General features: G+C 50.5%; 1 protein-coding gene across 11 annotated transcripts in view; it reads right to left on the reverse strand.

Moving 5' to 3' along the window:
• Positions 1-14,761, reverse strand: part of TYW1B (tRNA-yW synthesizing protein 1 homolog B) — a 94,192-nt gene that overhangs the window by 41,128 nt on the left and 38,303 nt on the right. For all 11 annotated transcript variants that reach the window (XM_072916764.1, XM_072916762.1, XM_072916763.1 and 8 more), the window contains 2 exons: positions 8,664-8,773; positions 2,455-2,632 (listed from right to left, as the gene is read on the reverse strand). In XM_072916764.1, the coding sequence (XP_072772865.1) occupies positions 2,455-2,632; positions 8,664-8,773 (288 nt within the window). The remainder of the gene's footprint in view (positions 1-2,454; positions 2,633-8,663; positions 8,774-14,761) is intronic.

Consider the following 14,761-nt stretch of genomic DNA (forward strand, 5'->3'; position numbering starts at 1 on the left):
CAAATGTTCTGTGCCCAAGTGAAGTGTTCAGTTTCCAGGAACACTCAGCCAAACTCTTTCTTTACTCAGTGCTGCCTTTGCTTAATTAAAAGGGGCCCTAGTGAAGGTGGAGCAGGTACTTTTCAAAAGAGAGGCTGAGAAAAATCATCCCTTCTCAAACCCAGGGACAGGCAGGAGCCAGACACAGTCAGCATGGGGGAAATGAGGAAGGTGAACTGATCCAAGGGAGGGATTTCAGCCCCAACAGGAATGGCCCACGGGGCTCTGCATGGCTGGGATCAGAGCCTGGGTGAGCTGGGCACATTCTGCCAAGGGGAACAAGGGGGAACAAGGAGAGAGGGCAGCCACGGGTGCAGTGAGAACAAGGACACAGACTGGTGTTCCTGGGACAGCTCTAGTGCAGAATAACAGCAAATCCAGCTGTGTGGTACCAGGAGGGATTTGCTAGCTCAGACACCTGAGGTGAAATCCAGGAGACCAAATCCATGGCATTTACACATGGATGTAAGCAGAAATCCCGAGCTGAAATCTTCAGCTGACCTGTGCCATCAAATAAATCCACTTCAGGCCTCCAGCCCTGAGGTGGCTTCACCAGGCAGGCAGGACAAAGCCCACAAGGACCAGGAACAGCAACATCAAAAATGACCATTTGCTGGTGAGCATTTTTAATCATCTGCTCATTATTGGCATTATTATTGATCATAAACAGGGTTGTTCACAGCCATGGAGCAGAGACAGGAGCCAGGTACAGGTTCAACAGGAGCTCACCTGGTGTAAAACCTCCCTCAGTTGATTGTGAGCGTGCAGCAGGTGAAGCTGCAGCCCGAGGAGAGGAGGAGGAGGAGAAGAGAAGGGCACAGGGGACACCCATTGGAGCCCCTGTCCTGAATCCAGCAACACCCCAGGCCACACTGCCCTCTCCCAGAAGGGGCTGGGAGGGACCTTAAAGTTCATCCTGCCCTGGTCAGGGACACCTTCCACTGTCCCAGGCTGCTCCCAGCCCTGTCCAGCCTGGCCTTGGGCACTGCCAGGGATCCAGGGGCTGCTCTGGACACCTGTGCCAGGGCCTGCCCACCCTCACAGGGAACAATTCCTAATTCCCAATATCCCATCCATCCCTGCCCTCTGGCAGTGGGGAGCCATTCCCTGTGTCCTGTCCTCCATCCCTTGTCCCAAGTCCCTCTCAGCTCTCTTGCACTAGAGGTCACCCTGCCTATTGCAGGACAAACTTTTTGACTACAGCTCCTCTGCTGACAGCACAGAAATCAGAAATGAGTTGGGTGCCTACTTCAGTTCCCATATTAAGTAAATCATCTGCTTTGATGAGCCAAAGATCAGTTGCAATTTTTAAGACAGCAAGACTAGCATTTTATCCCTTTCTTTTTTGTTTCTTTTTAAAAAGATTCAGCAGATCCGAAAAGTGCAGCTTCAAAATAGAGTGTGTGCTCTCTTTTTAAACTGCTATATTTAGGAAAGAGCAATTTCTATCTACCAGGCACATAATACATGACTTAAAGTAACTTGATTACACAATTATTCAATCATTTGGAATGCCTTTGTAGTGTATAATTACTCACTCCCAAACTGCCTGCAGCCCCCCCTCGGAGCCAGATTCAGACCACGGGGAGTGCAAAGGAAGCTGTCCCAAGAGCAGAGAGGAGGGGCTGGAATGAGCTGGGTGACACACCAAGGCCACCCTGCCCACAGCTCCCACAGCTCCAGGGCTGGATTTGCTGCTGTTCTCAACTGCTGGGACTCTGAGCAGCCCCAGCCTCCCTGGAGCTGCATTTCCCCACGTGCTGCACCTCCTTTCTACACTTTGGTAACAGCAGCCTGGATGCTCCAAAGCATCACAAAAAGCGATTCTTTACCTTTGGAAACACTCTGAAAGAGTTCATTCAAGTGTTTGGAAGATTTCACTCAAGTCCCCCTGAGGGAGATTAAGTGGATCCCACTTTGCTGATGAATATGTGCTGGTCACCCCTCCTGATCCTGCTGGGATGCTGGGCTGGGCTGGACAGAGCTTTGGGCTGAGCCTTTACAGCTGCTCCTCTGGAATCAGAACAAAGACCAGCCCCAAAAGGCAATCTCTGAGCTCAGTGCCCTGCTCTGGCTGGCAGGAGGACAGAAGTTATTCCTGCCCCAGACACGAACCACAGCTCACTCACTGCTCCCCTCCTGCCACACCTTCAGAGATGCCACATGCCATCCTCTCCACTTCTGTCAGCAATCACTATTTGTTTAGGAGGTGCAGAAAAAAATCAAACTGAGGGGAAGAAAGGGATGAGAAGGAGCATGAGGAGATTGAGGTTACAATCAGATGCTGAGGGGGATTTTTCATTGCCAGTGCTCATGTGCAGCTGACTCTGAGCAGCCACTAAACGGGATTAGGACACAGGTCAGCACTCCAATGTTTCAGAAGGAAGTTTAGGAGGAATTTCCTGCAGCTCTTACCTGATCTCCTCGGGGAACTGAGCGTTGGTGACCAGGAAGGTGGAGATGCCATGCTGGTGCAGCAGCCTCACGAAGCTGTTGATGTGTGGGTACATGATGGGTTCCCCCACCAGGGACAGGGCACAGTGCTTCACTGCCAGAGCTTCCTCCAGCCGAGCTGCCTTCACTCCTGACACGCCTGGAAAGGGCAGAACACTCTTAAATGAACAGGGCAACACTCTTAAATGAACAGTGCATGGGGCCCTGAGCAAGCTGGTCTGAGGGAAGGTGGCCCTGCCCATGGCAGGGGCTGAAACAAGGTGATTTTTAAGGTCCCTTCCAAACCAAACCCTTCTGTGGCTCTGTAACAAATCCCCTTCCCAAACATCTGTATCCAAAACACACCCTGGCACAGGAGGACTGAGCAGAGCAGCTGGAGCCATCCCAAAGCAGAGGGGACCCCAGGTCAGAGCCAGAGCCCAGGGAGCAGCCCTGCAGCACCCAGAGAGCAGCAGCACTCACTGCCTGGGGCTGGGTGTGCCCTGGGCACTGCTAAGAGCAAAGTGCTGGTAACACTTGAGCCAAAATTAAACACTGAGCCAAGCTCTCCACTGCTGAGGCACAAACCACACACACAGGACAGCTCAATGCCACTCCCAGCAGGTGTGTGCAGAAAGCAGCCTGGGTAGTGGCTGTGCCTGCAGGAAGGACAGCTGAGCACAGCTCCCCAAACACAGCAAGGGACTGAACCTGACTGCAAACACAGAACAGCTCCACAGAGGATGTGATCAAAAGAAAACCCAGCACATGGCACGGTCCTGAACAGCCAGAGAGCTTTCAGAAGGAAAACACAAGGAGCTCAAATGTAACATCCATGTGAAAACACCACCTGAGTCCCACTCCTGATGCCCACGGGAGGGAGGGGGAGCTGGATGCTCCTCAGCCCACCCACACCTGACCAGGTGCTCAGGACCCTGGATGAAATCAGCTGCCTCCAAACAAGCTTTTGTTCCAAATCTGTCACTTCACATTTCTCTGACGTGCCTTGATGTACTCAAATCCTATCTGAGGCTTTGGATTGGGGGCCGGTCTGTTTCAAAGATAAAAAACAAAGCCTGGAGTGTGAATCCAGGTCCTCAGCTCCCTTCTCGTTGCCTTGACGCTGCAGTACAGAAAATTACAGCTCTGCTGCAAAGCCCAGATAAAAGAGGTGTTTGTGGATATTGCTCCAGCCTCACATAGCAAAGCTGGTTTGGAATCAGAGCAGGGCTCAGTGCATTTTCAAGCAGCCAGGCTCAGTCCTGAGGAAGTGACAGGACTAATGGCTATTCCATTGAAACCTGACAGCACTAAATGAGAGCTTTACTGGAGAAGAAAGCAGAATCTCCAGCACACGCTGAGATTATGGACTAAATTTCATACTCCTAAAACTACTGTAAGTCAACTTTGGAATTAATTAATTCTCTCTCTCAGCATTTTGCATCTGGACTCTCATAATTACCCTGCCAGCTTTATAAGCAGAACAAAATCCCAACATCCCCTAAAGTTTGAGTGGAACTTTCCCAAAACAGTTGACACCAAACTTAGTACATCCACCCAGAGGAGGGAGTGGGTTTGTACCATTTGAGCACACAAACCACCAGCCCAGCAGGGATAAACTGGCCAGGATTGGTGTATTCCAAGAGGGCAGGGACATTCCTGAATCCCTATTGCTCTGCTGCTGCCATCAGCTCCCAGCAGAGCACATCTCCCTGGAAAAGCTGATTCCAGCTGCTCCACTAACTTGGGAAAAGGCAGCATCCCCTGGCACAGCACTCTGGGGAGGCTGGGGGCTGACTCTGGTACCCTGTCGGAATCTGAGGTATTGATGATTCTGAGATTGTAGAGAGTCTCTGTCTGTCAGCCCCGCTGCCAAAGCAGAAGCCATAATTGGTCTGTGCTGGTTTCAAGGTTGTTTATTCTGTTTATCTCTAACATGTTCTGCTGCCCTGCCGCAGCTCTGTCCTGCAGGGCAGCGTGTGGGGCTCTGCCCTCAGTGGGATGTTACAAACATTAAATACCACAAACTACCTGTGCTGGATTTACAATAACGTGCCAATATCTGTCACCTGCGTTGGACAGTGTGTCCCCAGCCTGAACCAACAGAAAAATGCCAACACCACAGTGAAACATGGAGGGCATGAAGAAGGAGAAAAAGGACAAGGCACACCCAATTTCCTCCATCTTGTCCCCTTTGAACCCCTAATCTAGAATCCTAAAATTTTACTTTTGCACCCGTGCCACACTTAATTATTACTCTTATCAAACACTCAAAGCTTGTAATTCATCCTGTAAGATTGAAAACTCTTTTCCATGGACAGAGATCACAGCCAGTGTCTCTGGGGGCTCTGCCCAGGGGGGTTCCCCTGTAAGGACCTGAGCAGCACTACAAGAGCCTGGGAGCCAGGGGGATGAGAGCCCTGCTCTATCCATGCTGATCCATGGGTACTCCGAGGATTTCCTGGCACAGGTCACACATTTCTCTTTGTTTTTTTCCCTTTATTATCAGACTCCCACTCTCCCATTCCTGAGTTATGTTTCCCTCCTGTGTGTGCCCTTTGCAAGGGCACAGAGATTTACAAGTCACTCCCCAGAAAAATGTATCCATCAAATACACTTTGCAGCCTCGCTCCCTATCAGTGAGGTGTCTCTCCATCATTTAATCCAAGAGAGAATTATGGGGCTTTAATGGCTGTGCTCTCCAAACCCAGCACAAACTGTGGCAACGCTAAAGCAGAAGATGATTTATCATCACCCACAGGCTCCCAGAGTATAGAGGGCGATCCTGTAGGGTATCCTAAAGGATAAAGGGACACTAGAATTCTGTTCCTTCAAAGGAAATCTCATTTTTACTGCAATGGGTCAAAGGAATAAAGCGCCAGATGAGCTCACCTGTTTCTCTGGCCCATGGAATGGGTGGGTGCATGGATCTGCCTGCAAAGCTGTGGGACTGGGACTGCAAAGAGCAGCACCAATTTATTCAAAATGCTCAGGGAGGTAACTGACAGCACCCCCAGACACTCCAGCCCTGAGGACTCCCCAGTTAAGACACTTCCCACGTTTTGATTCCTCAGAAACACAAACAGTCAATGTCAAGGGCCTGGGTCCAACACCTCAGCCCTGCTGGGACACCTCTGGAGTCCCTCTGGGTTCCCAGCCAGTGCTGCAGATCAGACACATTAATGTTGGGAAATGGAGATGGAATCCAACCATTCCCCCAGCACTGCAAGGTCACCATTACCCATGTCCCCAGGTGCCATTCCACACAGTTTATAAACCCCTCCAGGGATGGGCACTCCACCTCCCTGGCAGCTGTGCCAGGGCTGGACAACACTTTCCAGGGAGGAATTTCCCCAAAATCCCCCCTGAGCTCCCCTGGCCCAGCCTGAGGCCGTTCCCTCTCCTCCTGTCCCTGTTCCCTGGGAGCAGAGCCCGACCCCCCGGCTGTCCCCTCCTGTCAGGAGCTGTGCAGAGCCACAAGGTCCCCCTGAGCCTCCTTTTCTCCAGGCTGAGCCCCTTTCCAGCTGCCTCAGCTGCTCCTGGGGCTCACAGCCCCTCCCCAGCTCCGTTCCCTGCCCTGGACACACCCCAGCTCCTTGCTGTCTTTTTTGGAGGAGCCCCAGCAGTGCCAGCACAGGGGACAGAGCCCACCACAACCCCTCCTCCCCTCCCCACAGCAACCTGGGCCACCTCACTGCTCCAGCAGGTGGTTCCTCAGGTTCCAGCAGGTGTTTTCCTCAAACATCAATCCCAAAAAAGGCTCCTGGTGTCTGTGCAGAGCTGCTGGGCTGGCTGGAGGAGCCAGGCTCGTTCCTCCAGCCCTGGCACTGCACACGGGGACTCTGCTCTTGCCAGAGCTGAACCTTTGCCTGTGCCCAGCTCAGTTCACTCACTCTGCTCCTCCTCAATTTGGCTTTTTCTGCTTCCACTCTAACAACACTTCCCCACACACCTGAGGGAAGAATGATGTAAAATTCACTACATGGAGCAGGAGCTCCTGGGCTTTTCTTACCGATTTTTCTTCTCCTTAATAAACCTTTGACTCACAGCAGCTAGGACAGGAATGTTGCCATCTAGCACTAGAAAAATAAACCAGCTTTTATTTTCCCACTTTACAGCACAGTTCTAGTCCAGAGCTTTTCTGTTTTCTCCTTTCCCAGTTCCAGGTCAAGGGTAACTGTGCTCAGATGCACAGGCACATTCTGAGTAATATTTATGAATTTGTTTAACAAAAAAATAGGCTCCAAAAGGAGAGAACTGGGATGTTCTGACAGGCCCCCTGACACTTCAGCAGTATTTCAGATGCTGAAAAGTCTATCCATAATCATCCCCTCTGGGAAGATTTTGGGAAGACAGCAGGGTCAGGGAGTGAGAAGGTTATTCCTCAGTGCAGGGTGATAATGGCCCTTCTCTGGAGACTCGAAAGCCTCCAGGGCTGGAGGGTCCCCACTGCACCAGGCCCCACCTTGGCTGAACAAACTCCTTTTGATGTGTAACTTCACCCTCCCAAACAGAAACCAAGTCTGTTGTCCCTTGTTCTGGGGACAGGGACAACAGTCAGGTGGGACTCCAGCATGGACAGATCTGATCTCCTTCAGAACCTCCCAGAATAACTGAGGCTGGGAAAAACCTCCAGGATCACTGAGACCAAACACTCCCCCAGCACTGCCAAGGCCACCACTAAACCATGTCCCCAAGTGCCACATCCACATCAATTTTGAACATTTCCAGGGATGGGGGCTCCACCCCTGCCCTGCACAGCCTGTGCCAGCGCCTGGCCTCCCTTTTCAGGAAGGAATTTCCCCAAAATCCACTCTGAGCTCCCCTGGCCCAGCCTGAGGCCGTTCCCTCTCCTCCTGTCCCTGTTCCCTGGAGCAGAGCCCGACCCCCCCGGCTGTCCCCTCCTGTCAGGAGCTGTGCAGAGCCACAAGGTCCCCCTGAGCCTCCTTTTCTCCAGGCTGAGCCCCTTTCCAGCTGCCTCAGCTGCTCCTGGGGCTCAGCCCCTTCCATGCATCCACTGGCTCAAGCATGGTGTTTCTCCAGGTGCCCCTGGGGTAAAACCCTGCTCTGAGTGTGCCTCTTACATCCCCCGCCCCCCCCCAAAATTTCCCTGCAGATCTGCTGGGTGTGTTCAGTACCACCATCCCCCAGGGCAGGGGATGTTTGACACAGTGCCAAAGAAACCCCAGGCTCAGGAGTGAGGCTTCCCTGGAGCTGCTACTCCAAACCAGCCACGTGAGGAGAATGAAGCCCATGGGGCCCTAACCTGAGCTATTTTTCCACCCATTTTCCAACTGCAGAGATTGAGACAGAGCAGCTCTGCTCTGCTGACAGAAGGGCTTTGTGCCTGTCACATGCTGGATACATTGGATTCTCTTTGAGCACAGACAACCTAAACAACCGGGTTCCCAAAATGACAGCCAAGGCCAGGGCTCATCTTACACATTTTATGGCTGTTCCACTCCATTTGTGCTGCTCAAGGCAGTTGGGGAGAGCAGAACCCTGGAGCTGTCCTGCCAAGGTGGCCAGCCCTGCCAGCACACACAGCTGACCTTGGCACAGCAACCAGATCATCACATTTGGGAAATAAAACCCCCAGCCCTCTCCACAGTTATGGACACAGAATATCAAACTTGCAGGGAATTTCTGTGGGAAGCAAGCTGCAGGGCTTTCCAGAGGTGCTGTGGAACTGCAGCTTCAGTCACAACCACAGGTACTGAATAATTCCTGAATATCAAAATCCCCTGCTTGCTGCTGTTTCATTATTCATGAGACAAACACAGCCCAGAAGTTCCAGGGCTCACACAAAGCCGGGTGTTAAGGCTGGCACTGCATTTCCTGTCACGTAAGAGGCTGATTGCTTTTGCTTCCTACCCACCCTCACTCCTCCAGAGAAGCCAGGATCCCAAATCATCCAGGCTGGTTTAACCACTGTGGAAGGCTCTGTGCACACCAAGGGGAAGGATTTGACAACTACCAGGATGCACCAGAGACAACTCCACTCCACTCCCTCCAGACAACAGCACATACTCAGCAGCTGAGCTCATTTCAGAAGACATTGAATGTGCCACAGCAGTTTTTTATCCCCCATCTCCTGATACCCTGAACCTCCTTCCCAGAGGAGCAGAATGTTCTCACCTGTTCTGGAGATTCTCCTCTAACAGCACCAGGGGTGGGGACAGAGGAGTTACCTTTGAACTGCCTGATCATGTTCTGGTGCTTCTCGAGGGCCTCCTGCAGGATCAGCTCAGGCTGGTCCATCTTCCACCGCCACTCGGTGCCCACGGGGTTCGTGTGGTGCCTGAGGGAAGAGGGGACAGTCACTCACTGCCACCTGGAACCCACCTGCACAACTCACCTGCCACTGGGGACTTTGGCATCAACGACATTCAAAGCAACAAAAGACTCAAAGCAACTCAGCAACTCCTGCTGCTGCCCCAGCCTTTGGGTGTCACCTCTGAACACAACTCTTATACCCCTCTCCTTCCAGGTTATGGTCTCCCAGAGGGAGGAATGGGCCTTGTGGATAATATTACACTTTACACAGATATTTTGAAGCACATTTGAAAGGTTTCTAATCTAAAATAATATCTGCAAAAACCTCTGTAAAGAAAGGGAAACTGGTTCTGCCTCCGGTTCTGCCCACAGCTGCACCAAGCTCTGGAGAAAGGAGGTCCCAGACCATTTTTAGTTGCATTTCAAAGGTACCAAGCACCACCCTGAGGACAGGATTTGTCTGTACCCCAATCTTTGTGTGCTCTGGTACCAGGAAAGATGAGGGCAGGCTCCTCCAAACCCCCCTGAAGAGAGCAGGAAGCCTGCCCTGTACCAGGGATCCATTCCTGGGGGATCTGGGTCATCTCCCAGATTTTAATCCCCCTGACCCAAGCAGATTTCACTGGAAAAACCCCAGATCTTCCATCTGAGGAACAGCTGGGCCACACTGGGGTGGGAAGCCTGGGAAGGATCACTGTCCCCATATTTTGTTTTCTTGGAAAACAGCAAAGCCAGCCCAGGTAAATGGACCCAAGCATCTGGAAGACCCATGGAGTTCCTCCTCATTTCTTACTTTATTAGCATGAGAGGATCATCCAGCCCTTAAATATCATCTTAAGGAAGTCAATGGAATGCTGTGTTTTCACCTCCTTGTTCTCCATCATTTCCTGCTTCATCCCAAAATATGCTCCAAAAGTCCCTTCAGATTTTCCCTACCACTCCCCTGGCAGCCCACAGAGTTCATTAAGAGCAGCACATCATGCAGGGCCTTTCAAAAAGCTCCTGGACTGACCCACCTCTGGACAGGAAAACAAGGCCAACCAAAAATACACTCCTGACACTCTGTTTTCCAGCCAGGTGACTTCTGCTTCCTGCACCCTTCTCCACCATCCCTGGATGTTGGATTATGCCTTGTTCTGACCCAGAGATGTGGCAACTGAGAGGCATGTTACAAACTTTTATTCCATTTTCAGTCTCATGAGAAGGGTGAGACCATACAGATGTCATAATTCACTCCATCACAATCAGAAGCCAACTATTTCCTAATTACAATACATTTTAAGTATTCCTTGGCCTATCAGCTTTTGCCACACCATGCTGTAGATGCCTTAAAGCCAATTATCTAAAATTACCACTCATGGGTCTTACTCCAGTGCATCTTTCATAGTTCTATTTCTCTAAAGTCTTATTCACAGGGCCATCTTTTGAAACTTGTTCCTAGCTCCATTTCTTGCTTCTAGCCCCATTTCTCTCTCAACAATATCTGACCTATTGCATGACATTTCTAAGTCAGCATTTCTTATCTCAAAGTTTACATACACCTGCACACGATGTGAGCCTTCTATCAAGCTTTGAGAATTCTCTGCAAATCCATTTCCCACATTTCCACCTCTCTCTCTCGAATGGAAAAAACTTCTTTGATGGCCTTGTTCATCATTTGTCATGTCCAGTAAAGTACATACGGCACTATTACCAACATTGTCACTATAACAATGTGAGGGTGGGCAGGCCCTGGCACAGGTGCCCAGAGCAGCTGGGGCTGCCCCTGGATCCCTGGCAGTGCCCAAGGCCAGGCTGGACAGGGCTTGGAGCAGCCTGGGACAGTGGGAGGTGTCCCTGCCATGGCAGGGGTGGCACTGGATGAGTTTTGAGGTCCCTTCCAACCCAAACCAGTCTGGGATTCTGAAACTCTCCAAATAAGAAACAGCTGCACTGCCTGATAGTCCTAAAACACAAACTCCTAACCCAGGCTCAATAAAATCAGGCTTTTGGCCCAAACATTTCTTCATCTACTTCAAGAGCAAAGATTCAAACACTGTTCTCAAACTTCACCACCTCAAGGATACTTTAAGCCAAGACAGCTTTTTGAATTTCCCCTTTATTTCCCCATCTGGCAACACGGAAAGTTTTCTGAATGTCAGCTATAAAAGGCATTTATAAAACTTTTCCATGTTTAACTGCAAGACTTGTACCTTGTATATTTAATAGGGCCAGCTGGCAGGAAATCAATAGGCTCTGGGTGCACCCTGGACAGCTATTAGTGTCCAACAGGCCCTGCATTTTTAACACATCCTACTGTTTAATAAACACACCAGGTCAGGTCTACAGAGCTGCTTATTTGGCAAAAAGGAGGTTCCCTGCCAAGAGGAGGATAAAGCAGTAATGCCTTGGGCTCAGGAGGTACCAGAGCCACCTTCCCACTGCCCCCAGGCTCTGTGAGCTCACTGAGCAGGAATTTGTGTCAGGGATTCCTTCCTTCCTTCCTTCCCAAAGTAACACAAGTAAAATGAAATCTCACCCAAACCCACACACAGCAGAAACCCCTGATTTTAGCAGAGATTCCAGGTGTGAAACAAGGTTTGGTGAACTCCTTCAGAGACACCTCAGTGCCACAGCCCCACAGCTGCAGGGAACACGATGGGAAGCTCCTGCTGGCTGCCCTGGAATCTCCCCAGCCACCCAGCCTGCTCTCATCCAACTTCCCCTCAGTCTCAGCACACTTCTGATCCACCAGGAGCCTGGGACAGCATTCCCAGTGTCCCTGGCAGGTTCTGGGACCCCTGTGAAGGTGCAGCTTCCCAGGGCTGTCATCTGCCTCCCCAGTTGCTTGGGGGTTATTTTCATGACTCAGCTTTTGCTTTATACATTCTGCAACTGGTTATTAAGAAGCTCTGAAGGCAGAGACAGCTCAGGCATAAAATATCATTTACTGGAGGCATTGACTGAGTCAGAGTGATACCTGGTGGGGAACAGGAAGGTGAGGAAGTGCTGGTGGCAGTGACATGAGAGGACAGAGCACACCACTCCCAGGGAGGGCAGGAGCAGAATAAAAATACAAAGAGTTCAAGAAGCAGTCTCAGTGAACCCTAAGAGCCAGCAGGGAGATCCCAGAGGAGAAGAGCTTAAGGGAAAAGGATTTCAGGAGAACTGGCAGTTTCAGAAGCCCTATTAAGGCAGAAGTGCAAACTGCAGCAATAAAAAGCAAAGACAAAACAACAAAAATCAATCTGCTCTTCTGCAGCCTCGTGAGTCTCCAGCTGCAAACAAAAGAAGGAGCACAAAAACACAGGGGCATCAGCAGAAAGGGGAAGGCAAAACATCAGCCATGACCAGGAAAGGACACACAAAAGATATCCCAAGGACTTTCCCTGGAATGATGGGAGGAGAAAGAGAGAGGGAGACCACAAAAAAAGCTTGGCCAATGCACAAGCCAACCACGTTTAATGTTCCTGCTGGTACAAAATGAAACCTGGCTGTACCTTTTCTTCTGCACCTCCTGAGAGCAACAGGAGGAGCCCAGCCTGGGCTGGGCAGAAACCAGGACCAAGATACGGAATCTGAATTCAATGTTTTCCCTAGGATGGGTAAAGTCACCCTGGAGCAGGCTGGATAAATTGGCTGACAGGACCAGAGGGTGCCTGGGGTGGCTTAGACTGGATATTAAGGGAAATTTCTTCATGGAAAGGGTTGTCACAGGGCAGTGGTGGAGAGGTTTAAAAGTCCCATGGATGTGGTGCTTGAGGACAGGGTCTGGTGGCCTTGGCAGTGCCGGGGGAACAACTGGACTCAAAGATCTTGAGAGGGCTTTTCCAACCAAAAGAATTCTGTGATTCCCTTCTAATCAAAACCTTAAAGATGGTTTTCAGCTCCATCCCAACTCTGAGATGCTCCCTTTTTAAAGAGCAGGATCTCCTGAGAGGCAGGTGATGTTCAGTGTCCTGTGCTTGTATCCACCCACCCATCCCATCCCTGAACCCTGCTCAGCACAGCTTCCCAGATCATTTCAAAACTCACCTGGATGTCAAAATGTGCAAATTCCCTTTAAAAGCCCCCAGTCACTGCCCCGCATCAGTGACTGCTGGACCTGGCACCATCTCCTGCAGGGACACCCAAGGCCCAGTGTGGACATTTCACAGCCCATAATCTGTTTATATTCACTACTGAGGCCATACATTTGGGAGCTGATTGTAACAAGTCCCAGGACCTTCAAGAAGTCCAAGTCCAGGAGATCACAAAGTGCTATAGAATGAAAATTAGAGATTTCAACCCACACATGAACATTTTCTCCTAAAAACACCTCAGATGACAGAGCTGGTAGAGCAGCACATGAAGGCACTGAAACTCTTTTTTTACCAGGGGCATGTACTGGGCACATTGATGTGCTGTCCCTCACCCCATTTATTTAGTCATTTCAGGAGCTCCTGGCAGACAGGCCCAAAACTCAACAAACCAGTGAAGAATCCAATGTGAGGGATGAACCTTGGTCACAACAGATCCCTTCTGGAAACAAAACCATAACCAAACTGAAACCCTGGGAGAAAAAAGCAGCAGCTGGGCAGAACCAGGGCCTGGGGGCTGGACATGCTCACAGACCCTATGAGCTTTCAGGCTCAGCTTCCAGGTGTTCCAAACCTGCAGTGTCCACTCCTTTGATATCAATACTCCCCATTTCCCTGAGGAATTTACCCTCTGGAATCAAGTTAGATACTGAGGAGAAGCTTTTGTTTTCATCTGTTTTTAGTTTCTTCTTAATTTTTTAAAGACCTTAAGTACTTCTCTTATGACAGATTATTAATTTTTAATCTCTGTATTTTGCCGGGCATACTGTGATGCCTGGCTTTTGGCCACCCACTGATTTAATATCTGAACACAATTTCAGTTGCTGTCTACAAGCATAACCTGAAACCTCCAAGCACAGGTAAAAGCATGAAAGTTACAGCAGAAGAAATATGAGCCAATTTCTTCACAGGATATTTCACTCTGTCTGGTTTGCTGTCTCCTCAGATGCAAAAGTAATAAACCATATTAATTTAAATCTTATTTAGCTGTACCATCTCTCCACAATAATTGATTGGGCTTTGGACACTGAGCCAAAAACCCCCATCAAATCAGGTCTGCCTGGTGCCTGTGCTGCAGGGAGGTGTCACAGAGCTCTGAACCCACACTTGCTCTAATTGATTAAAAAATTTGGTCACTTGTACATTTCCATTTAGGCAATTAAGCCAAAGAGACACAGCCTCAGTGAGAGCAGCTGGGAGCAGGGATGGAGAGGGGCAGATTCCCTTGGAGGACAGGATTAGACTGGGGATGTTGCAGTAATTCAGGTGTGGGTGTCCTCCTCAGTGCTTTTGATGGAACAGCCTTGGGGGACATAAAACAATCCACCTTGGAGAATCATGGAATGTCCTGAGCTGGAAGGGACTCCTAAGGATCATCCAATCCAACCTCTGTCCCTGCACAGACACCCCAGCAATGCCAGCCTGGGCATCCCTGGAGCTGTGGCAGCCTCGGGGCCGTGCCCATTCCCTGGGCAGTGCCAGCACCCTCTGAAGGAAGAACCTTTCCCTGAAATCCAAACTAACCCTGCCCTGGCCCAGCTTCCAGTCTGCTTTTCCTGTCCCCACAAAAAGCTGCCCCATAACCCCACACCACCGAGCTCTCTGAAGGGGACAGGCAGGGAGGCACGAGCCACTGAGGGGGCCCTGGAGCTGTGACAGCTCCCAGGGGCAAGGGGGACAAGAAGAGCATCCAGTGCCGTGTGAAGGCACATCTGTGACAAAATCCCCTCATTTTCTGAGGATGTTTGGATACTGGCTCCACCCAGGAGCTCTAGTGGAGGTGCTCGGCCCACAGCAGCTGGAGCTGATGCCCTTTTAAGGCCCCAACCCAAACCAGTCTGTGATTCCATGAGTACTGGTTTGGGGCCAAAACGTGTCAGTCAAGACCAGCCAACTCCAGCGATATCCAATTCCCAGGGAGAGCAGCTGAACTGCAGCATTCTTGCCAAAGTGAG

The sequence above is a fragment of the Taeniopygia guttata genome, chromosome 19 (genome assembly GCF_048771995.1).
Source record: "Taeniopygia guttata chromosome 19, bTaeGut7.mat, whole genome shotgun sequence".
Taxonomy (NCBI): domain Eukaryota; kingdom Metazoa; phylum Chordata; class Aves; order Passeriformes; family Estrildidae; genus Taeniopygia; species Taeniopygia guttata.